Consider the following 19,514-nt stretch of genomic DNA (forward strand, 5'->3'; position numbering starts at 1 on the left):
CCTAAAGTCCAAATGGATTAAAGATCTAAACATTAAAACAGAAACCCTAAATCTCCTGGAAGAGAAAGTAGGAGGAACTCTTGAAGACATAGGGGTAGGCCAAGAGTTCATGGACAGAAATCAAATCACATGGGAAACACTTGAAAGAATTAACAACTGGGACTTGCTCAGAAGTTTTTGCACATCAAAAGAAATTACCAACAAAGTGAAAAGGCAACCCACAAATTTGGAAAAAATCATGGCAAATAAGTACTCAGAGAAAGGCTTGCTTTCTAGAATTTGTAAAGAACTAAAAAACACTAGGGCCCCAAAATTTAAAGACCCAGTCCTAAAACGGGCATCTCAGAATAACACACCCAGTCCAGAATGGGTATCTGAGATGAACACAGACTTCTCAGAGGATGAAATTAAGGAAGTGAATAAATATATGAAAAAATGCTTCACATCACTATCCATCCATGCAATGCAAATTTAAACAACACTGAGATATCATCTCACCCCAGAAAGAATAGCTATCATAAAGAAATCAACTAACAACAAATGTTGGAGAGGCTGTGGGGAAAAAAGAACCCTTTCTCCACTGCTGGTCAGAATGTAAACTGGTGCAACCATTATGGAAATCAGTGTGGGGACTCCTTACAAAACTTGGACTGGAAATCTCATTTAAACCAGCTATTCTTCTACTGGGAATTTTCTGGAGGATCTGAAACCATCATATCATAGTGATATATGTGTGCCAATGTTTATAGCAGCACAATTTGTGATAGCCAAATCTTGGAAACAACCAAGGTGCACATCTCTTGAGGAATGGATGAAAAATATGTGGCATTTTTACACAATGAATTGTTACTCAGCTATAAAGAATGATAAATTTGAAGGCTTTATATTGAAATTGATGCCACTTGAAGATATACTCATAAGTGAAATAAACCAGACAGTTATGTATAAATGTCATATACTTTCCCTAGTATAAGAACTCAAAAGAAGAAATACAAATAGAAAGGTATAATACAAGTAAAAGGGAAGCAAGAACTTGAGGACTAACTAATTAAGAGAGGGAAAGGAGAAGAGCTAGGAAACATGACAGTGAGAAGCCATACAGTTATATGTAGAAGATGGGCAAAGCAATGATCCTGAGAATCTCCAGAAGATTTTTGAATCTATCAGTTCATTAGAAAGATTCTCACCCTAAATATGCACCTGTGACACCTGTGAACTAAGCAGCTGCGCTGAAGATGGCAATTTGTAATAGTAGGTTCATGCTTGGAGTGCCTGTCATTCTGGTCTTCTGAATATGGGCTGCTTGTCTTGACATGCCAGTTGCTGCTGTGCTGTCTCTTGGGTAGATGATTGTTCAAAAAGAAGGGGGTGGTGAATGAAGGCAGGAGTCAGGAAAAGGTATGTTGTGAGACTGTCTTGCTTCAAGGTTGTATTTGGTTAGATTTTTGGACTTACGTGTAAGCATAAGAATTATATAATTCTTTATGCCTATTTTTAAAACATATTCTAATTTTTAAATGTTTTTAAATCATATTCTTAAAGTTCAACATATCAATACTTGATGAAAAATACATGTTCCATGTTATGCCTAAGATGTTTGATATTCAGACGGATAGTGAGGTTAAGCTTAACAACCTAGGTTATATGGTAATAACAATAAACTTCTCTTCTGGAGGGTTAACAACCTAAGTTTGCAGACCAAAATTAGAGAAAAAGGAGGGCCACAAGGAAAGCCAACATTTTGGCCCTAGCCTTCCAAGGTCAATTAAGACTCAGGACATATGAGAACTTGCACTATAACGTCATGTAACTCAGTATTGTCCCAAATTTTCTGATCAAGAAGATCATGGGGCCAAAGAGAAAAGTGATTGATGATATAGAGTGTGCCTGGAGTGTCACATGGAGAGAAAACATTCTCTCAGGCTTTCACAGAGAGCACATTGGCCAAGCAATGGCCGTGACTCATCCACATGGCTGACACTGACAAAGGATCTACAATCTGAGGTACAAGATCTCAGGATAAATCCTGAGGGATTTCACTGACCTTATCAGACCCAAAAGGTACAACTCTTTTTGCATAAATCTTGCTTTATCTTGGTCTTAACCATCCAACAGAAAAGTATAAAAACAAAGTATAAGAAGTAAAGCCATGCTGTTATGTTGAGCTGTAGGGGACTCAGGTCAACAATTTCTGACATTGCCAGTCAAGCGGAAGACCCAATACTATTATGGGCTACTAGACTCTTTTAGAATATTTTGCTGAGTTAACACACCTATAATATTCAAATAATGAACTAAACAAAAAAAGGGGATACAGATGAATGTCAAGTTTGTATCTGTGTATTCAAAGTGGTTAGGATGGATATATAGTTACATTCTTTTAATGAATAGAGGGATTTGTTCTAATATTGTTTGTAAATAGGCCATCATGTCTGCATCTTGTAGAGCAATTAACCACTAGGAAGAATATATGCAACCTGTTATTTATTGAAACTGTCCTACCAATTTGGTTTGAACGTGTCTCATTGCTATTTATTTATCAATAAAATTATGGGAAAAAGAAATAATTTATGCTTTATGTTTCTAAAATTAAGTGGCATTTAGTCTCTAATTTTTATGCAGGTGTGACTATTTTGGTTATCATTGTAATCAAGAGTTCCATTGACTAAAGGAAGGAATGAATTTCACATGAGGGAGTAAACTAGTTAATCTACTTCAAAGTGCTCGTTATAAGACGAGGAGCTTAACATTTGGAAAGGTAGTGAATGTTTGCTTAAGGTCATAACATCAATTGACCCTCCTTCCTCATACCCCTTTGAATTCAATCTGCTATTTGATATCTGTGTGTAAGTGTATAGTACAGTACTCATGGAATTTGAGAGTAATCTCAGCACATCAACTCTATCAGTGGTTCTAGCATTACAACATCCTTAGTTTCTTAGTTAATTAAAATGATGTGCATGATTATTGTGATTTTGGGGGCCACATGACTTACAAAACTCCCATTTCTTTGAACATCTCACTTCTAACTTCCTTTACACTTAACTCACTTCTGCTTCTTATGCCTGTGGGGAGACCATTGACATGGTCAACATTTTATTAACTTTAAAATTTTAATTATCCTAACCTCTGACCATTGTCTTTAATTTTCCAGCTCACTTATTCTGCTTCTTCCGTATATGGTGTTGCTTCAGTTAAACCTGCAATTAATCATTTCAAATGCTTTTTCCTTCCCTGCTCTCCACTTTGATCTTTGGGCCCTCTTTCACCAGCCTAGACCCTTGGGTTTATTGTTGATCTTATTTCTTTGTCAGAATCAAACAGCTCCCCACACTGTATCTGTCAAAAAGTCACACGAATATTTATTTATATATATTTTTTATTTGTGTATTTGGTATAGGGTCTCACTATGCAACTCAGACTTGTACTGATCCTCCTGTTTTCAGCCTCCCCAGTGCTGGGATCACAGGTGTGCGCCACCAAGCCTGGACTATGTTGCTGACTCAGTGAACCCTTGGAGTGGGGCTGGTGGGGCATGCGGGACTGGGGGTTGAACCCTGGTTCCTGCACTTGTCAAAGCAGGTGCTTGGTCCACTGAGCTATCTCATTGGTCCTCAGCAAAAGTATTTAAATTTAACTCTGTACAAACCCCTGACTTCACAGTCTTACTGGGCAGTGCCATTAACTTCCCTTCCCTTGTATGCTTGTTTTCTAATTTTAGTTTTTTATTAGTACATGTTTATGACACACAGTGCATTCATTGTGAGGAGCTGATACATGTATGTATTGTATCTTAATCCTTTTCACTGTCTTTTCCTTTTTTTCTTCCTCCACTGTAGATACCCTTCCTGTCTACAAAGCAATTACCTTTCTGTTGCATGTATTTCATTTTTTCACTTTGGTCTTTAAATGATTCACACCTCGAGTTTTTCATATAAGAGAAAACATGTTATATTTAATATTTTTGTGTTTGATTTATTGAACTTAACATTGTGGCCTCAAGGTGTCTCCATTTTCCTCCAAGTTACTCATGTTTATTTTTCCTTATGGCTGAGTAGTACTCCACTCTATATAAATACCACATTTTCTTTAACCATTTATCTATCATTGGCCATATGGGCCACTCCCAAGATTTAGCTATTATTCATTGTGCCTTTCTTAATCTGCTCTTTCCTTTTGCCATTTGTTGTGGCTTTTCTTTTCCTTTTTCTCCAAAGCCACATACAGTCATAAGTGGGACTTTTTCAGTGGCTGGATCTAGAGTGTGATGCTGGGATTGATTCACAGAGCAATGCTGGGATTGAGGGCACCAGGATTAAGTGGGTGAGTGCTGCCTGACCTGAGATAAGGGATAAAAGGAGCTGAGGCCACCCCTTGCTTGCTTTGCTACCTTCTGCCTGCCTTGGGCTGTTTCTCCTCTATGATACCCCTCTGCCATGCCACCCTGCCTTGGAGCCAGTTGATTTAGGACTGAAACTTCTACAAACTGTGAGCTAAATAACCTTTCTTTCTTTAACGTATAGGTGTTGGGTATATTATCTCAGCAATGAGAAAAGTAACACAAACACCTCTGAAACTTTCCTTTGCCCCAGTACCAGTAACTAACATCACCTGGGGAGCCAGCGTTGGACAGCCACTCTTCTTTCACCGCATCTGTGCAGTAAAATTTTATTGGAAAACACAAGTGAACAGAAGGTGTTGAGTAGGTGCAGGCTGCAAGTTAAACATGTCATCTGAGTCCTCAGTCATGCAGGACAACCACTAACTTCTCTGGTTGCTGCTATCTCTTTGTACCTATGATATAGTCAAGACATAGTCAGGGACCACCACAGGGATGTGGAAGAAGCAGAGTCCTGGTTCTTACCTAGAACTCATTAAAAACAGGATTTACACTTTTCTTCTGGGAGTCAAGGACTTATAAATTATTTTTTGTTATGCACCATGACTCTTTACTTGGGTTGGAGATACCTCTTGGTAACTAAAATTAGAACAAAGTTTAATGTTTACTGAGCATCTTTTGTTTCTGTAAGTCTTGCCTCAAATCTCTTCTTACCACTGCCTGAGGCTTTGAGGGTGGTGTTGATTATTTAGGTAATGTCTGTCAAGGATCTTGGGGGACAAGCTTGATTTGTCCTGATCTCATCCTCTTCAAGATGGAAGACACCAAGAAAAGAGATTTAGAGACATTCAGCACTCCTAGAGGCCTCCAGTCACTGTCCAGAACACGTGACCACTTGCATTCCAGGGAAGGTGGAGCCCCACATGGCCGAGACCACTGGAAAGAGACAGTCCTTTCTTGGGCATGAAACAATCCATCAGTGATGATGATTCAGCACCTATGACACCAGGATTGAGATGATCATCCATCCACCCTAGGCTGGCAGTTAGTCCTTGACAACCTGCCTCCTGCCATTTTGCATTGAGAATCTGAACCCCTGCGTCAGAATGTGCCCCCTTCAGCTCCTTTCCTGTCTTCCTTTTAATTTCCCAGCTGAAAGGTTTGTTTCTTTTGCTGTAAATATGCTTTAGCTTTAATTTTCATTTCTACATTAAGACAAGGACTCATACTAGCCAGGTCAGCTGCAGTCAGCAACCCATTTCCTCCATGCCTCAGAATCAATGGGTAGCTTCACTGCATTTCTGGGAGAAAAGTAGAAATCAATCCAAGTAAAATCATCTCATCTTCCTGTCCTTGAATTTATTTATATCAGATTGCATATATTCAGCCTCTCCTGACATGGTGACTGAGAAGTCCCTTTGTCTACTGCAAGATCAACCTGCCATCCCTTCACCAGTCATGAATACTTCTTACTTCATCAAGTTCTTTGCTCTGGAGGCATATTCCATTTCATTTTCATCTTGTGTTTTCCCTTTCTATTGGGTCATTACCTTCAGTATGAAAATATCCCACAGACATACAAATTTTCTCAAAGATCCATATCTCCCTCTACTACCTCAGCTCTTTTGAGGAAAAATATCCCTCAAATGAGCTAAATATACTTAATGCTTGATTCTTTCCGAAGAAAAACCAAGAGAGAGAGAGAGAGCGAGAGAGAGAGAGAGAGAGAGAGAGAGAGAGAGAGAGAGAGAGAGAGAGAGAAATAAGAGGGGTTGCTGCCAGTGAGGCAGATTTGGCAATCTGGATCAACATTTTTGCAGAAGATAATGTAGTTCTGATAAAATGTAGATGTGTTGAGAGCTGTGAAGGCAGGTGGCAGCTGAGAGGGCACACATGGTAGTGTTTAGCACTCAATGGGACCAAGGGGACACAGCCCAGAGATCAGGGCTCTGTGATGTCCTGGCCTCTGAAGTGCTGCACTTTAGGGTAAAGGTGAACCAGGAACACCTGCTGGGCACCACACCTGAGCCGCAAGCCATCTCAGTCTAAGTTGGAGACAATAGCTCAACAATGCCAAGAGCCCATGACACTAGTGGCATTGTTTACCTTCTCTTACTCACCCATTGCTATTATGTATTTCCCTCCAGCGATCTCTAATATTTCCTGAAGGACAAAACTACAAGGGGAAATTTCTCATTTGTTACTTGTCAGAAGTGACTTCATTTTCTTTCTTTTTCAAATACATTTAGTACAGAGTCTACAGGGTCTCACTACACAGCTCAGACTTGTAGTGATCCTTCTGTTTTCAGTCTCCAAATCCTGGGATTACAGGTGCGCACCATGCCCAGTCTCAATCATCCTCTCAGTGTGCCCCGGGGGACAGGACCAGCATGCCACACGGGGGCTCAAACCCCCGGCCCCTGCGTCCGCCTAAGCAGGCACTTTAATCTGCTGAGCTATCTGGTTGGCCCTATTTTCATCCCTGAAGTACAAATAGACCATTCTATTTGTGACTGTTTTCCTTCAGCACTTTAAAGATTTTCTTTTGTCATCTGACTTACTAGGAGAAGTTTGTATAATTTTGGATCATCAAATGATTATTTATACTTTCTTTTGGAACTTTATAAGCATTTTTTTCCAGCAGTTTTAACTATTAAGTGAACAGATTCAAAATGCTTCTTGATGCTGCTCTGGTTTTGGAAAATTCCCCATCAGCCACTCATCTCCGATCGATTTGCAGCTTCTTTCTCCTTCCAGAATGCCGATGATGCATAAGCTCATCTTCTTGCCTTGGGGCTCCTCTTTCTCCTATGTTGTTTTTTTTCCCATTCTGCTTCATTATACTTCTTTCTAAATATTTTTCCTACTTACACATAATTTCCAGGTAACTCATTCCCTATTCACTCGTGTCTAATCCAGCGATCTTCAAATTGCTTAAAAGTCAATATCCTCTTCAGGGGGCTTTTGTAGAGATTTGTCCCTAATCTGATTCTGATAAAATTTAATACAGGTATTCCCTTGTGAAATGACACATGGGAACAATGGTTTTTGAAAGTTCAAAGAATCCCATAAACCCCTGAAAAGATGCTCAATCTCAGTATCAGGAATACAAAAATTCAAATCTTAATAAGGTTCCATTTCATAATTACCCAAATAACTAATTTTCACAAATGGTATTATTGGGTGAGTATGTAAAACAATAAACTAAATTTCTTTTGTGGCTTTTGAAGAATTGGTAAGTTGTTCTAAAAGTGTCTTTTTCATTATTGCCTACATCGGAAGATTTGCGTGGTCTTTGACGCAGTGGTCCCACTTTCAGATAGAAATAGATCCAATTACAAGCATGTTCTGCACACCCAGAGACAAGGACAGGAATAGTCACCATCTCATTCTCCTGAACACTGGAAAGCATTCAGGGGGTGTGGGGTAGGTGATTGTGTGCTCCAAAATTTGTTTGGTGAAAATCTAACCCTAGAGAGACAGGATTAGGAGGTGGGGCCTCTGGAAGGTGGCTGTGGAGAGCAGAGCCTCAGGAATGGGTGAGGCCCTGTGGCAAAGGGATTCAGAACCCACCCTTTCCACGTTGCATACACAATGAGAAGATGCCACCAGTGAGAGGGCAGTGTGGCCGATGAGATGTCCTATTGGTTAGACCTTGACTGTGGACCTTCAGCCTTCAGAACTGTGAGAAGTAAGTTTCTGCTGCTTACACACTATCCAGTCTATGGTGTTTTGTGATAGCAGCCTAAACAAACTACGACACAGGTGTCTATCGACAATGTAAGCTGCATATTTACACCACAGAACACTACAGCAATGAAAATAAACTATGACTACATGCAAAGACATAGTTGGAGCTTGCAAAATTAATTTTGGGCAAAAGCCATCCATGAAATCAATGTTATACAAATTACAGAATCTTACAAATTTAACTCGCAGTTTTAGGGCTCAGAAGAGCACACGCTTGAGCAGGGGAAAACCTCTGAGCTGCGGGTAATGGTCTTTTCTGTGTCATCCCTGTGGTAGTTATGTGAGTAGTTTCTTTGGGGGAAATCATGGATTTGTAAAGATGAAAAATGAAGCAATAAATCAAAGTCTCTGTCACAGCTCCAGGTCCTTGAGCCACTGAGGCTTGGAGCAGGAGGAAAGGATGGGTCAGCTCCTTGGGGATCAGGTTAGGCATTGAGCAAGGGAGCCTCTTGCAGAAGGGCGGAGCCCCTTGGATTCCCTAATGTGCTTCTCAGACTAACTGCAGAATTTCATTAGAGTTTCTGCTGCCACTCTGTGCAGACTTGGGAGAAATCAGAGGAGAGATGCAAACTTTTCCTTTGGACAGCTGAACAATTTCCATTTTGTATCATAAGCATTTAAATACGGCTCAAAAGAAAACAGGTTCTCTGATGTGTTGTGCTTACCTCAGTGAAGGCTGTTGTGCTACCTTCCTTCCAAAAAAAATAATGCTCTTGAGATATTCTATGAGAATCTTTGGAAAACATTAAAAATATATGCATAAATATTCACTTATGTATTTTGTGTTTAAGCTGAAAAGTAACTGAATTCTACATCATAAAATTCAATTTTAATAATGCGTATGCATTGAGTTTATTCAAATATAGTTATTATTTTTATGGTAGTTGAAAAAACTGATAAATACAAGGAAAGCGAGGAGCTAAGCAAGCTAAGTGGGCTCTAAATCCTGAATTGGTTTCAAGATTTGCACTGTGCAGACCATGATTTTCTTTCTTGGGGGAAGAATGTTTCACTCTAAGTAGCTTCTCTGTTCAATTATGGTTTAATTATAACCAGAGATTCTTGGATCGAGTCTCTACCTGGGATCAAGGGATAGATATACACTGGAACATTTTTGGGCTGAGGTCAACTACATGGCGTGCTTCTTTTACTCATTTGTCTGTATCTCAAGATCTGTGGCCAGTTCCCTTTCTGTATGTCATCTGTGGTCCCCGGGTGCCTTGGCCTAAGCCGGTGTTCTGGTCCACATGGCCAGAGGCTGCATATCATATAGTGGAAGGAGGGTGAGCAGGCCAGGGATTAGTTCTCCGTCCCCTGATCCTATCACCACATGATTTCTTCCTCTACATAATGGACAGTAACAAGGCAGAAGTCCACGAAGTGTGGTCTGGGGACAACTGGGAAGTCTGACAATATGTTAAGCAATGTGAGATCTATTAGCCTGAAGTATTTTCATGAAGCATTTTTCTCCTTTCACTCCCATTTGCTTATTGATATATAACTGAATTCTCTGCAGGCTCTATGGCACATAATTATAACAATCTGAGTATAAAATTCTGCTCTTTCTGTTCAGCCACACATTTAAAGAGCCTTGAAATATTGTGCCCCCATGCCTCATCTCACTCATCTTTTCTGTTGTTGTTCTATATATGGATACTATAGAGTTTTAAAAAGTATGCACTGTACAAAAACAAGTTTTATTTTTATAATGAAGTTATTTCTGTTTTTAAATGGTTTTCTTAGTGCTATTTGGTACCTTATCCCTGCTACATTCTTGGACTTCCTGCAGGAAGAACAGAGCAGCTGTAACTGCTTGCAGAAGTGTTGGAGATGACTGGGTGAAAGTTGGTGCGTAGTGCAGTCATCCTAGAGATTTTTCCTCTACAAACGGTTAAGGTTTCCTGTGTCCAGTCCTGATAGGCCCTGCATAACTGCTGATTTTCAGGTATAAGATACCTTTTCCGTTTCCAGTAATGGCCTTGCTGACTGGAGGCTGATAAAGAAACTTGAACTTCAGGGCCAATATATAAGACTTTAACCAAATAGCAAACACATCCATTATCTGAGTAAGAGAAATCCATGAGAATCCTGCCCTGGGGATTGTGTTTTAGCAGAGCACGGTACCTTATCTGAACTTTCACCAAACATCTTGGTAATAAGCTGCTATGAAAAATGTTCTGTGCTCAAATTATTTGGAGGGTCAAGTTTCTGCTGCTGCTAGATTTTTCAGATCGTCTAATTGCTGCTGTTGTATGTGAATTTTCAAAGATGACTATGATATATAGCTTAAAGTTTTTTTGATCAAAATCTTTTTCCCTGATTATAAATTCACATCTTTCAGAACTACTGCTGGGAGAACAGTTTGGAAACTACTGTCTCAACTTAACTGAAGGAAACTTGAATGGGATTTTGGTAATCCAAAGTAAAATAATGACTAAGGAATTTGTTTTGGTAGGTCAGATTTCTAACATGTTGTTACTCTGATCAACAGTAATAAGTACATAGCTTCATAGGAAACCCTACATGTACACACAAACCTTTACAAAATAATACTTCCACTTACCATGTTTGATGTACCCTGGCATTTTATATTCTAATTCATAGTATTTTCAAACCTGTCAGGCACAGGCCACTAAAATGATTTTGCAGTCCATAACTTTGAAAAACAATGCCTTAGATGACTTCATCAAAGGGTAAAAACTTGGCTGGCCAGATAGCTCAGCAGATTAAAGTGTCTGCGTAGGGAAACACAGGGGCCATGGGTTCGATCCCAGGCCTGCCATGCTGGCCCCACCCTCGGGGCGCACTGAGAGTGCAGTTGAGGATGGATGTGGCAGTGCACACCTGTAATCCTAGCGCTTGGGAGGGCAAAAATAGGAGAGTCACTATGAGTCCGATCTGTGTAGTGAGACCCGACAGACCCTGTACTAAATACATATTTTTTTTTAAAAAAGTAAAAACTAAACTGCCTTAAATCAGTTTTCACTTAATAGCGTGATCTTCCACAAAATGTAGCAAATGACACTTGCTCTGGCTACTTTGAATGGGTGCTGGAAAAGATTAAGTAACAGAAATTGCATGAAAGTATGTCAAATGATACAGACTATTTCATAAATGTCATGTTATTATTAAATGTCGGTCTTTTTATCTGTGATATATTTCTTTTTTCTTTTTTTTGGTGGCCAACTCAACCTGCCCTGGGGGCAGACTGGCATGGCGTGTGGTGCTGGGAATCAAACCGTGGTCCCTGTGGTTGCCTAAGCTTGCCTAAGCAGGTGCTTTAGACCACTGAACTATCTTGCCAGCCCATGTGATGTATTTCCACAGAAAGGATGCTGTACATGGTCAGGTTTAAGACAGTCCAAAGAAACTTGAATAAAAGATAGTATGACATTATTTTATTTTCTTTCTCTGAAATCCACCTTGATCACTCCTTTCTAGACTTTTCACTCTATAGAATGATTTATTGCCAAAGATTTCAAAATCTGTTTTTGTTTGTTTGTTTGTGAGGCTGGGGATTGAGCTTGGGACCTTGCATTTGCCAGGCAGGTGGCTATGGCACTGAGCTATCTCTGCAGCCCTTTGAGAACTTTTATTAAAAGTAATTTTCCCTGTTTTCCCCATTTCTTCCCACTCCCACCATTTCAGAACTCACCACTGAATATTAGATTTCTAATTCCATTCCCACTTGCTTCCTGTGAGCCAAGTAACACTCGTTTTTGCTTGCAAGACTATGTACTAGTTGATAATCAGTTTCCTTCTATATGGAAAAATAGTAACAAAAGCAAGAGCTTTTAAAAATATATATTATTGTTTAGAAAAATAATAGCAGTAATATTCAGTTTCTAGGATGCCAGATGAATTTATAAGATCCTCTTCCTATATGAACTATTTTTAAAGAGTAAATATATATTTCATCCAGTAAAATTCATTTTAGAAATACAATTCCTTCTAAAGTAAATGCACTATAATGAAAATGATCAATTCCTTGCTGCTCTCCAATCACATTACTTAAAATTATAAATAAATTTTTCATTTCACTATTTAGAATCATAAACAGTGACTAAGATTTTATATTGCAAATGAGCTAGACAATGAATAGGGATAGTAAAAATTGAAACAATTAAAAAGATTTTATGTAAAGAATTTCAAATGTTTAATGTGCAAAGAAATTATTCTGTATGTTGATATTGATTCCAGAGAAATTTGGGCTGGAGTGTGTGTGTGTGTGTGTGTTATTAAAGCCAGCCCTGATCCAGCGGCTGATGTTCCTATAAGAGGAGGGAAATGCAAACAAAAGAGATACCGCGGGAGGGACTTCCATGTGGCTGGCCGCAGACCTGGTGCATGGCATCCACAATCCAAGAAGGACCAATGATTGTTGGCAACCACTAGAAGCTAGCAGAGAGGTCGTGGCCCTGTTGACACCTCAACTTCATACTTCTGTCTTGTACAATTCGAGAACAAATTTCTGTGTTTCAAAGCTACTCAGTGGCACTTTTACAACAGTAGGAGTAGGCCCCTGATATAGCTTATCTCACAACTTTGAGTTCTCTCTTCATTTACTGTTCTGATGAACACAGCCAACAGAACTGCTCTTGCTTAGAAGGAGAGGAGGGCAATAGTGGCTATTTTGATTCCAGTATTTTTGTCTCACCCTGGTAACTTTATACCACTTGGCCACATAAACCTACTTTCCAGGGATTCAATCACTTACACTGCTCTGCCTGGCTCCGGGGACAATGTTAGGAATGGGAATTATTCTCATGGAGTTTTCAATTGAATGAGAGGATACAGAAGGACATGGGATTAAAATAAAGTACAATTAGTGCTTCCTGGAAACCTAGGAAAATGCAAAGTGAGCAAACAAGTATCCAGAGAATAATTTTACTCTCCTCATCAGATTTGAGAGGAAGCTGGGGAGATAGCTCAGTGGCCTAAGTGCCTGCCTAGCAAGCACAAGGTTCTGAGTTTGATCCTGGTACCAAAGGGAAAATCTGGACTAGCTACCCCTACGGCAGTGGTTTTCAAATTGTAGCTTGAGATTCATCAGTAGATGGTAATTTTAATTTTGAATACCATGAGCAGTATTTTAAAACAAAAAAAGGGGATATAAAAAGGATGTAAAATATAAGAAATAAGAGTGTATTAGACTTTATACAATTTATAGGCATTATTTTGTGAGGCTTTAATTCAGTTATATGCATGCCTGTGATGTGTCTGTGTGTATATGTGTATAGCTATCCTTTGTCAGCATAATACAACTTTCTTACTGCAAGTTGCAGCCTACATTTAATAAAACATACACTCCTGAGTTCCTGGTAGCAGTGGAATGCTAATAATCTATGATAATTAAGCAATATATCATCAGGTGCAATACAGTACCATAGGCATACATTCATTACTTAAAGAAATATTTTCAATTCAGTGTGCAAAATGCTATTATTTATAAAGAATGAAAAGGGGAGATTTAAATATACACATGCTTTAAACTAGGCTAGAAATGTACTGTGTATTTCAAAGTACAGAATGATAATAATTTTGGCATCCACATTAGATTTTTAGAGCTCTCTCTAAATCTTCCCTATCTACCTGTACTAAACTGAGTTCCTAAAATTAAAATCATGCCACCATGAGTTTTCATAACACCATTTATTGAAGATACATCTTTCTCTAAATATTTGAATTGCACTTTAATGTAACACTTTCTATTGTTGCTTCCAGTCTAGCTGCTAATATATTCTCCAGCCTTAACAGTTCATCCCTGATCTTTCTTAACCCATTAGACCAAGCTTTCATAATGGCTCCACTCTAGCACTTAAATGGATGCTAATTTAGTCTGGAATGTATATTTTAGTTTTTCTAAATTAGATTAGCATATATATTCTAGAAGAAGATATTTGTTTTATTATACAGATGTTTATTTAAATAATCCTTTCTCTTCATAAGGTCTACTAATAATCGGAAATACATTGTCTTTTTTCCTTTCCTTTTTTATATATTTAATACACGGTTACAGGGTCTTACTATGTAGATCAGACTCCTAGTGATTCTCCTGTTTTTAGCCTTCCAAGTGCTGGGATTACAGGCGCGCGCCACCACACCCAGTCTCAATTATCTCGGTGCGCCCTCGGGGAAGGGCCAGCATGGCATCCCGGGGATTGAGCCGCTGCTGCTGTACTCTGCCTGAGCAGGCGCTTTAGTGCGCTGAGCCATTTGGCTGGCCCTCTCTTTTCTTATTGCAGAAAATAAAAATCTCAGTTTGCTTCCCAAAGCAAGTTATGTCATCAGATTGGGGCCAAGGAGTTTCTCTTAACTCAGGCTGGCCGGGTTCTTGACATAGTGATATATAAACCACCTTTTATCAGTGAGAGTCATGTGCTCCAGTGTGTTAGGCAGAGCTGAAAGTAAGAGAAACTGGGAAGGGGCTTTGGTGTGAGGAGCTATTGGCACACAGCTCTGATGGAAAAGATCGGACTGGTCCATCATCAAACGGCGGGAACAGCTTCACGGGGTTGGTGGGACTGGCAGCATCCGCTTGGTCATTACTTCAGTTCTGGTTTTGCAGGACTGTTCTGGATAAGTCCTTCCATCTTGGGAGGACAGCTCAGCCTCCACGCAGTGATCATCTCTGGTTGGTGCGGTCCCCAAGTGACTACAGATCAGAACCACCAGAGACTTCTGGCTCTGTCGGGATAACTGAATGTCCCTGCAGATGCCTTATGCTGGTGCTGTCGTCTTGAAAGGGGATGAGATAGGTTATGTCAATTTAGGGCTGACCAACTATGTGGCCTGTTTCTAGACAGACTCTCCCCAGACGATTGCCATGACTGTATGAAGAGTCGACCTAAAGTTTTAAAGTAATAAAAGAAACAAATAGGAAATGAAAATCAAGTTTTGTTCTGCTTTAGTTACCCACTGGGCATCTGTAGGCCCCAGTGAAGAGTTACTGCTTTAAACAAAAGCAGCTTTTAAGTCCCTGCCAGCCTCAGAAGAAAATGCAAATTGAGTTTTTAATGAGCTCCATGTTAAGGGTTCAGAAGCTTACTGATCCTTGTCCCAGGATGGTCTGAGTTATAAATGCATCTCTGTGTACATTTTTTTTTTTCCTTACTATTGTGCTTATGCATCCTCCAATTCTCCTCAGGGACATGTGTAAAGGTCTTCTTTGCCTCCTCTATTTCCCAAGTCTAATTATTTATTTTTCTGGTTCTCAAGTCTAAGCAATACATGGGAGACAGAATTCTAATTCTTCTCTCCTCCTTGTTCCAGTTGGGCCTGAGAATTACACTGATATGAAACAGACCAGCAGGAGATGTGTACAGATTCTTTACAGGTATAGGGAGTCTCCATAGGCCAGCCGAGCCCAGGGAAACAGTTAGAGCAAAATATTTATATTCCAAGTTGCACACTGAGAAAATGTGACAGTAACTTAGCTCAGCCAGGTAGAACTGTTATAGATAGTCAGGTAGGGCTGGGCTCTTGAAAGAGTCAGGGCAAAAATGAAAAGCCATTGCAACCATGGCATCTGCTGGAGGCCATGTCTCAAGATAAAGACAGAATGACCAAGCCTGAGATAAGTTGGAAGTTGACCTAATGAAGTCTAGATAGACATCAGTCACTTTGATGGGTGACCAAGACCCTTGGACTCATCACTTCCTTAAAAAGTTCTTTGTTCTTTCCATACGCATTTGTTATATGAGTTGTTTCCCTATTGGATCCCTATTACCTAACCAACCATACTTGTTTGCTGTTCATGGCTTTAACCCATGTTGTACACATATGGGTTTTGCTCTACAAAAACTTACCCTGGAAAGTGGGGTCCTTGGCAACCTTCTTTGGGGTCCCCTCCTGCCTCTCAGGAGCTGTGTCTCCTCTCCTCAATAAGTATTCCTACTCTGAAACTCTGTGGTTCCTAGAATTCATTCTTTGATTTTAGAGAACACAAACTCAATGTATCTGACATGTAGCAAGTAGAGAGCTGTAATAATTTCCTTACAGAAGCCTTGAGATCATTCCTATATCAACAGGACACATGTGCTTGGGCCAGAGCCATCAACTAGGAAGTGACCAAGCAGGCGAGTGCTAGCTTGTCCAGGTCTGCACAGATTTCTCCCAGCCCCACTGGTGTCTCATCTCTGGTGATAACAATATGCCTGTCCGCCTGGTGCAGGAAGTGGAACTTTCCGTGGGGCTTCATGTCCTGCCTTCAAGCAGAAAAAGGAAGGTTGGATGCTCTTGGGCCTGAGGTACTGTATTCTGGCCCGAGGTACTGTATTCTGGCCCCGCTCCATTGGTCAGGGGGGAGTGTGATCCACTCCATATTGTGGGCCTGGAGTGCATCGGTGCGTTTGATCAGCTTCCACAGGTGGAGCCCTGAGCCTGCCTACCTTCTGCTGGGAGAGCGACTTTGCCAAGGGTTTTCTAACATTATGGTGCAGAAAGGGGAGGCTGAAATGCCAACAAAATTGGGAGGGTGATACTAGCCATGCAGATGTGAGCTTCCTGAGCTGGCATTGAGCACCATTCGCCAAACTATGGGAGCATTTAGAAAGCCTTTCTAGGTGCACAGCTCAAAATGTTATGTAAAAACCAGTTCTCACTGGACCGAGGCTAGTTCATCATACTTATGTGTTACGCTAGTCAACTGTGTGAATTGCATTAATCATAATGATACCGGAATAGCCGAAAGCAGTCTTGGACATGCAAAGTGAGTCCCTAGAAAGTTCCTGAGTCTTCCTAACTCGCTTGATGGTCCACAGTGTTCCACAGCTCTTCTGGGCTCTGGGTGTGACACCCCAACCAGGCTCTGCACAGGCAGCCCCAGAGCGGCACGTTGCAAGAGTCCCTCTTTGTCCTTAAGCCTGTGATGCGCAGAAATTGGTGACTTGACCAGAAAATGTCACTTGCACTTGTTCTGAGAGCAAGCATCTTGGCCCTGCACCCAAGGCACTGAGTGTTGTCTTTCTTGGTTATTACTGCTACCTCAAATCACAGTGACTTCTTTCTTCTGGGCAGTGACCCAGGGACAGCTATGCCACCCTGATCCCAATTTAACCCTCATCCCAAATGAAAGCCGCTTTTCACGAGAGTTTTAAAGAAGAGGATTTTGGAATCCTACTTGGGTTCCTGGCCCAGAGTCAGTCTCCCAGGATGTCCCACAAGTTTCTCTGGTTTCCACCCTCACCAGGTTTTAGGATTGTGTAGGTCTCAGATTCTATTTCTTGCTAAAGAGCTCAGTTTTCAAAAACTCCCTAGGAGAATGGCCAGTCAGCCCCCACTGCAATTTGTTTTTGTCTATGCTTTGAGTTATGATTTCCCAGAATAGCTTGAGCCAGAGAGGATTATGCCATATAATTCATGGATTTGGGGAGAGGATTTTTCTGCAATAAACTTATATGTACATGCACATGGTGAGCATAATGCTGCTACCTTCCTACATACCTACTTATAATATATATGGTTATGGCAATCAAATTTTTCAAGATACAACTTTTTTTGGAATAGCTGAAATGAAATCTTGAATTCACAATTGCAGATAATTATGAGACAAGACAGAAGAAAAAAGGATAGGTGGAAAAGAGACAAGGAAATTGTCAAGTAAAAAATTGTACTGTTGAGGAACGTGTAGCTTTATGACATAGTCAGTGACTCAGAGTTCCAAGGCTCTTTAAATCCCCAGGCCTGACCCTGTTTCCACCTTCTCACTCCTAAATTCCCTAGAGTATTAAAGATACAGTAAGTTTAAAAATGGGAAATGTATTTTTCTTCTGGTACTATAAATCCACAAATTCCACAGACTTCCCTTCTCCAGGAAATGGTGCTATTGAGTATCATATTCCTAAAATTAAGACAGATGCACATGGTTTGCATTATAACATAGTCCACTAGCCAGAGACCTGGCAGACACTAGGGAAACACTTTCTAGATCATCTTGAACATCCCCAAGATCACATAAATACCCCCCAATCCTGCATGTGATGTGTCGTACCCTCTAGCATCTACACCCCTTCCTGTTATTATTATTATTATTTTCTGTATTTTAGGGAAGGGTCTACAGGGTGTTCAAGGTCTCACTACTAGATGAGACTCATAGTGACCTGCCTATTTACAGCCTCCCAAGAACTGGGATTACAGGCGTGCATCACCACACCCAGGCTCAATTGCCATCTCAGTGTGCCCCGGGGGCAGGGCTGGCACAGCAGGCCTGGGGATTGAACCCTGGCCCCTGTGCCTGCTTGCAGGTGTTTTAATCCACTGAGCTATTTGGCCGGCCTTGCACCTCTTCCTGAGAGCATACATCTTGAGTACTGCTTAATAAATCTCTCAATGGCTAGTGCAGGTGCATCTTGAAATGTTTTCCTCTGCTATCCAGAGATAAGTTTATTCTCTGGTGGGAGGGGCAGGTTGAAGTCACCATCCCATCTTTGGGAGGATTTCTCAGACCCTATCTGGTGACAATTAGAATAAGAAAAATTTATTGTATACCCTGAAGAAACCATTAACAAATCTGCATTCACACTGCTTGGAGAAGATCTAATTTTTAAGGTATGCAGGCTCCCCTTCCTATAAGACAAATTAAAAATTCTGAAGGCAAACAAAATTTAAGTTGGTTACTGGTCATTAAGCTATAAAAGAGCATGTTTCCTTTTGAAACTTTAATCATCTCCAGGGATATAAAGACCAAATGAATCAGGTGATATTCTAAAAAAAAAAAAAAAACAACCAGTAAATGAGCCTTCTTTTTCCTTTTAAAGAAAGCTGTTTCCAACTCACTGAGCTCCTGTTGTTAAGTCAGGAAGCTGTTTACATTCCACAGGGACACCAGTGTTTCTTTGAAAGTGGAAGAAACCCTGGGACTAAGAACCCTGCACTGCAGCCTCACAGTGTCCTGGGCCCTCAGCTTCTCATCCCCAGACACCCTGGTATGTGATTGGAGCTTTTCTTTCTCTCCAGTAAAGTGCAAATTGTTCATGTCCATGGCTGCCAATCAACAGAATAATTCCTTTGTCTTTGAGAAGCACCCTTCACCAATGATTCCTGAAGCTAGCTGAACTACGGACCCTTCTCCAGTGACGCCCTCTAGAAAGCCTTCTGTCACAGACCGTGCTAGAGTAGCCTGGTTGATTTTCTTCCACTTGTTGGTTTATTTGGGAAATGTCAACTGTCTTCTTATTCTTGGTCTTTAACACACATCCACATATTACTGTTCTTTTGTTTTCATTTAGGCTTTTAACTTTTGCTCAGAATTTAAGTAAAGACAAAACAAGACCGGGAGCACATGTTGAATGGCATGTCACCTTTCTGTCCCCTTCAACCTGGCCTTTTTAGGTTAGGGAGCTATGCCAGGAGTGAGGTTTGTTATTTTGTTGGTGCTCTGTTTTAAAGAAATGAAAGAGGTAAAAAAAAAGTGAGACTTATAGAC

General features: G+C 40.4%; 1 protein-coding gene across 1 annotated transcript in view; it reads right to left on the reverse strand.

Moving 5' to 3' along the window:
- Positions 1-19,514, reverse strand: part of Cntnap2 (contactin associated protein like 2) — a 1,699,165-nt gene that overhangs the window by 498,304 nt on the left and 1,181,347 nt on the right. The window contains 1 exon segment of the mRNA XM_012514194.2: positions 15,995-16,016. Coding sequence (XP_012369648.1) covers positions 15,995-16,016 — 22 coding nt within the window.

This window comes from Octodon degus, unplaced genomic scaffold, assembly GCF_000260255.1.
Source record: "Octodon degus isolate 3935 unplaced genomic scaffold, OctDeg1.0 scaffold00027, whole genome shotgun sequence".
Classification (NCBI taxonomy): Eukaryota; Metazoa; Chordata; class Mammalia; order Rodentia; family Octodontidae; genus Octodon; species Octodon degus.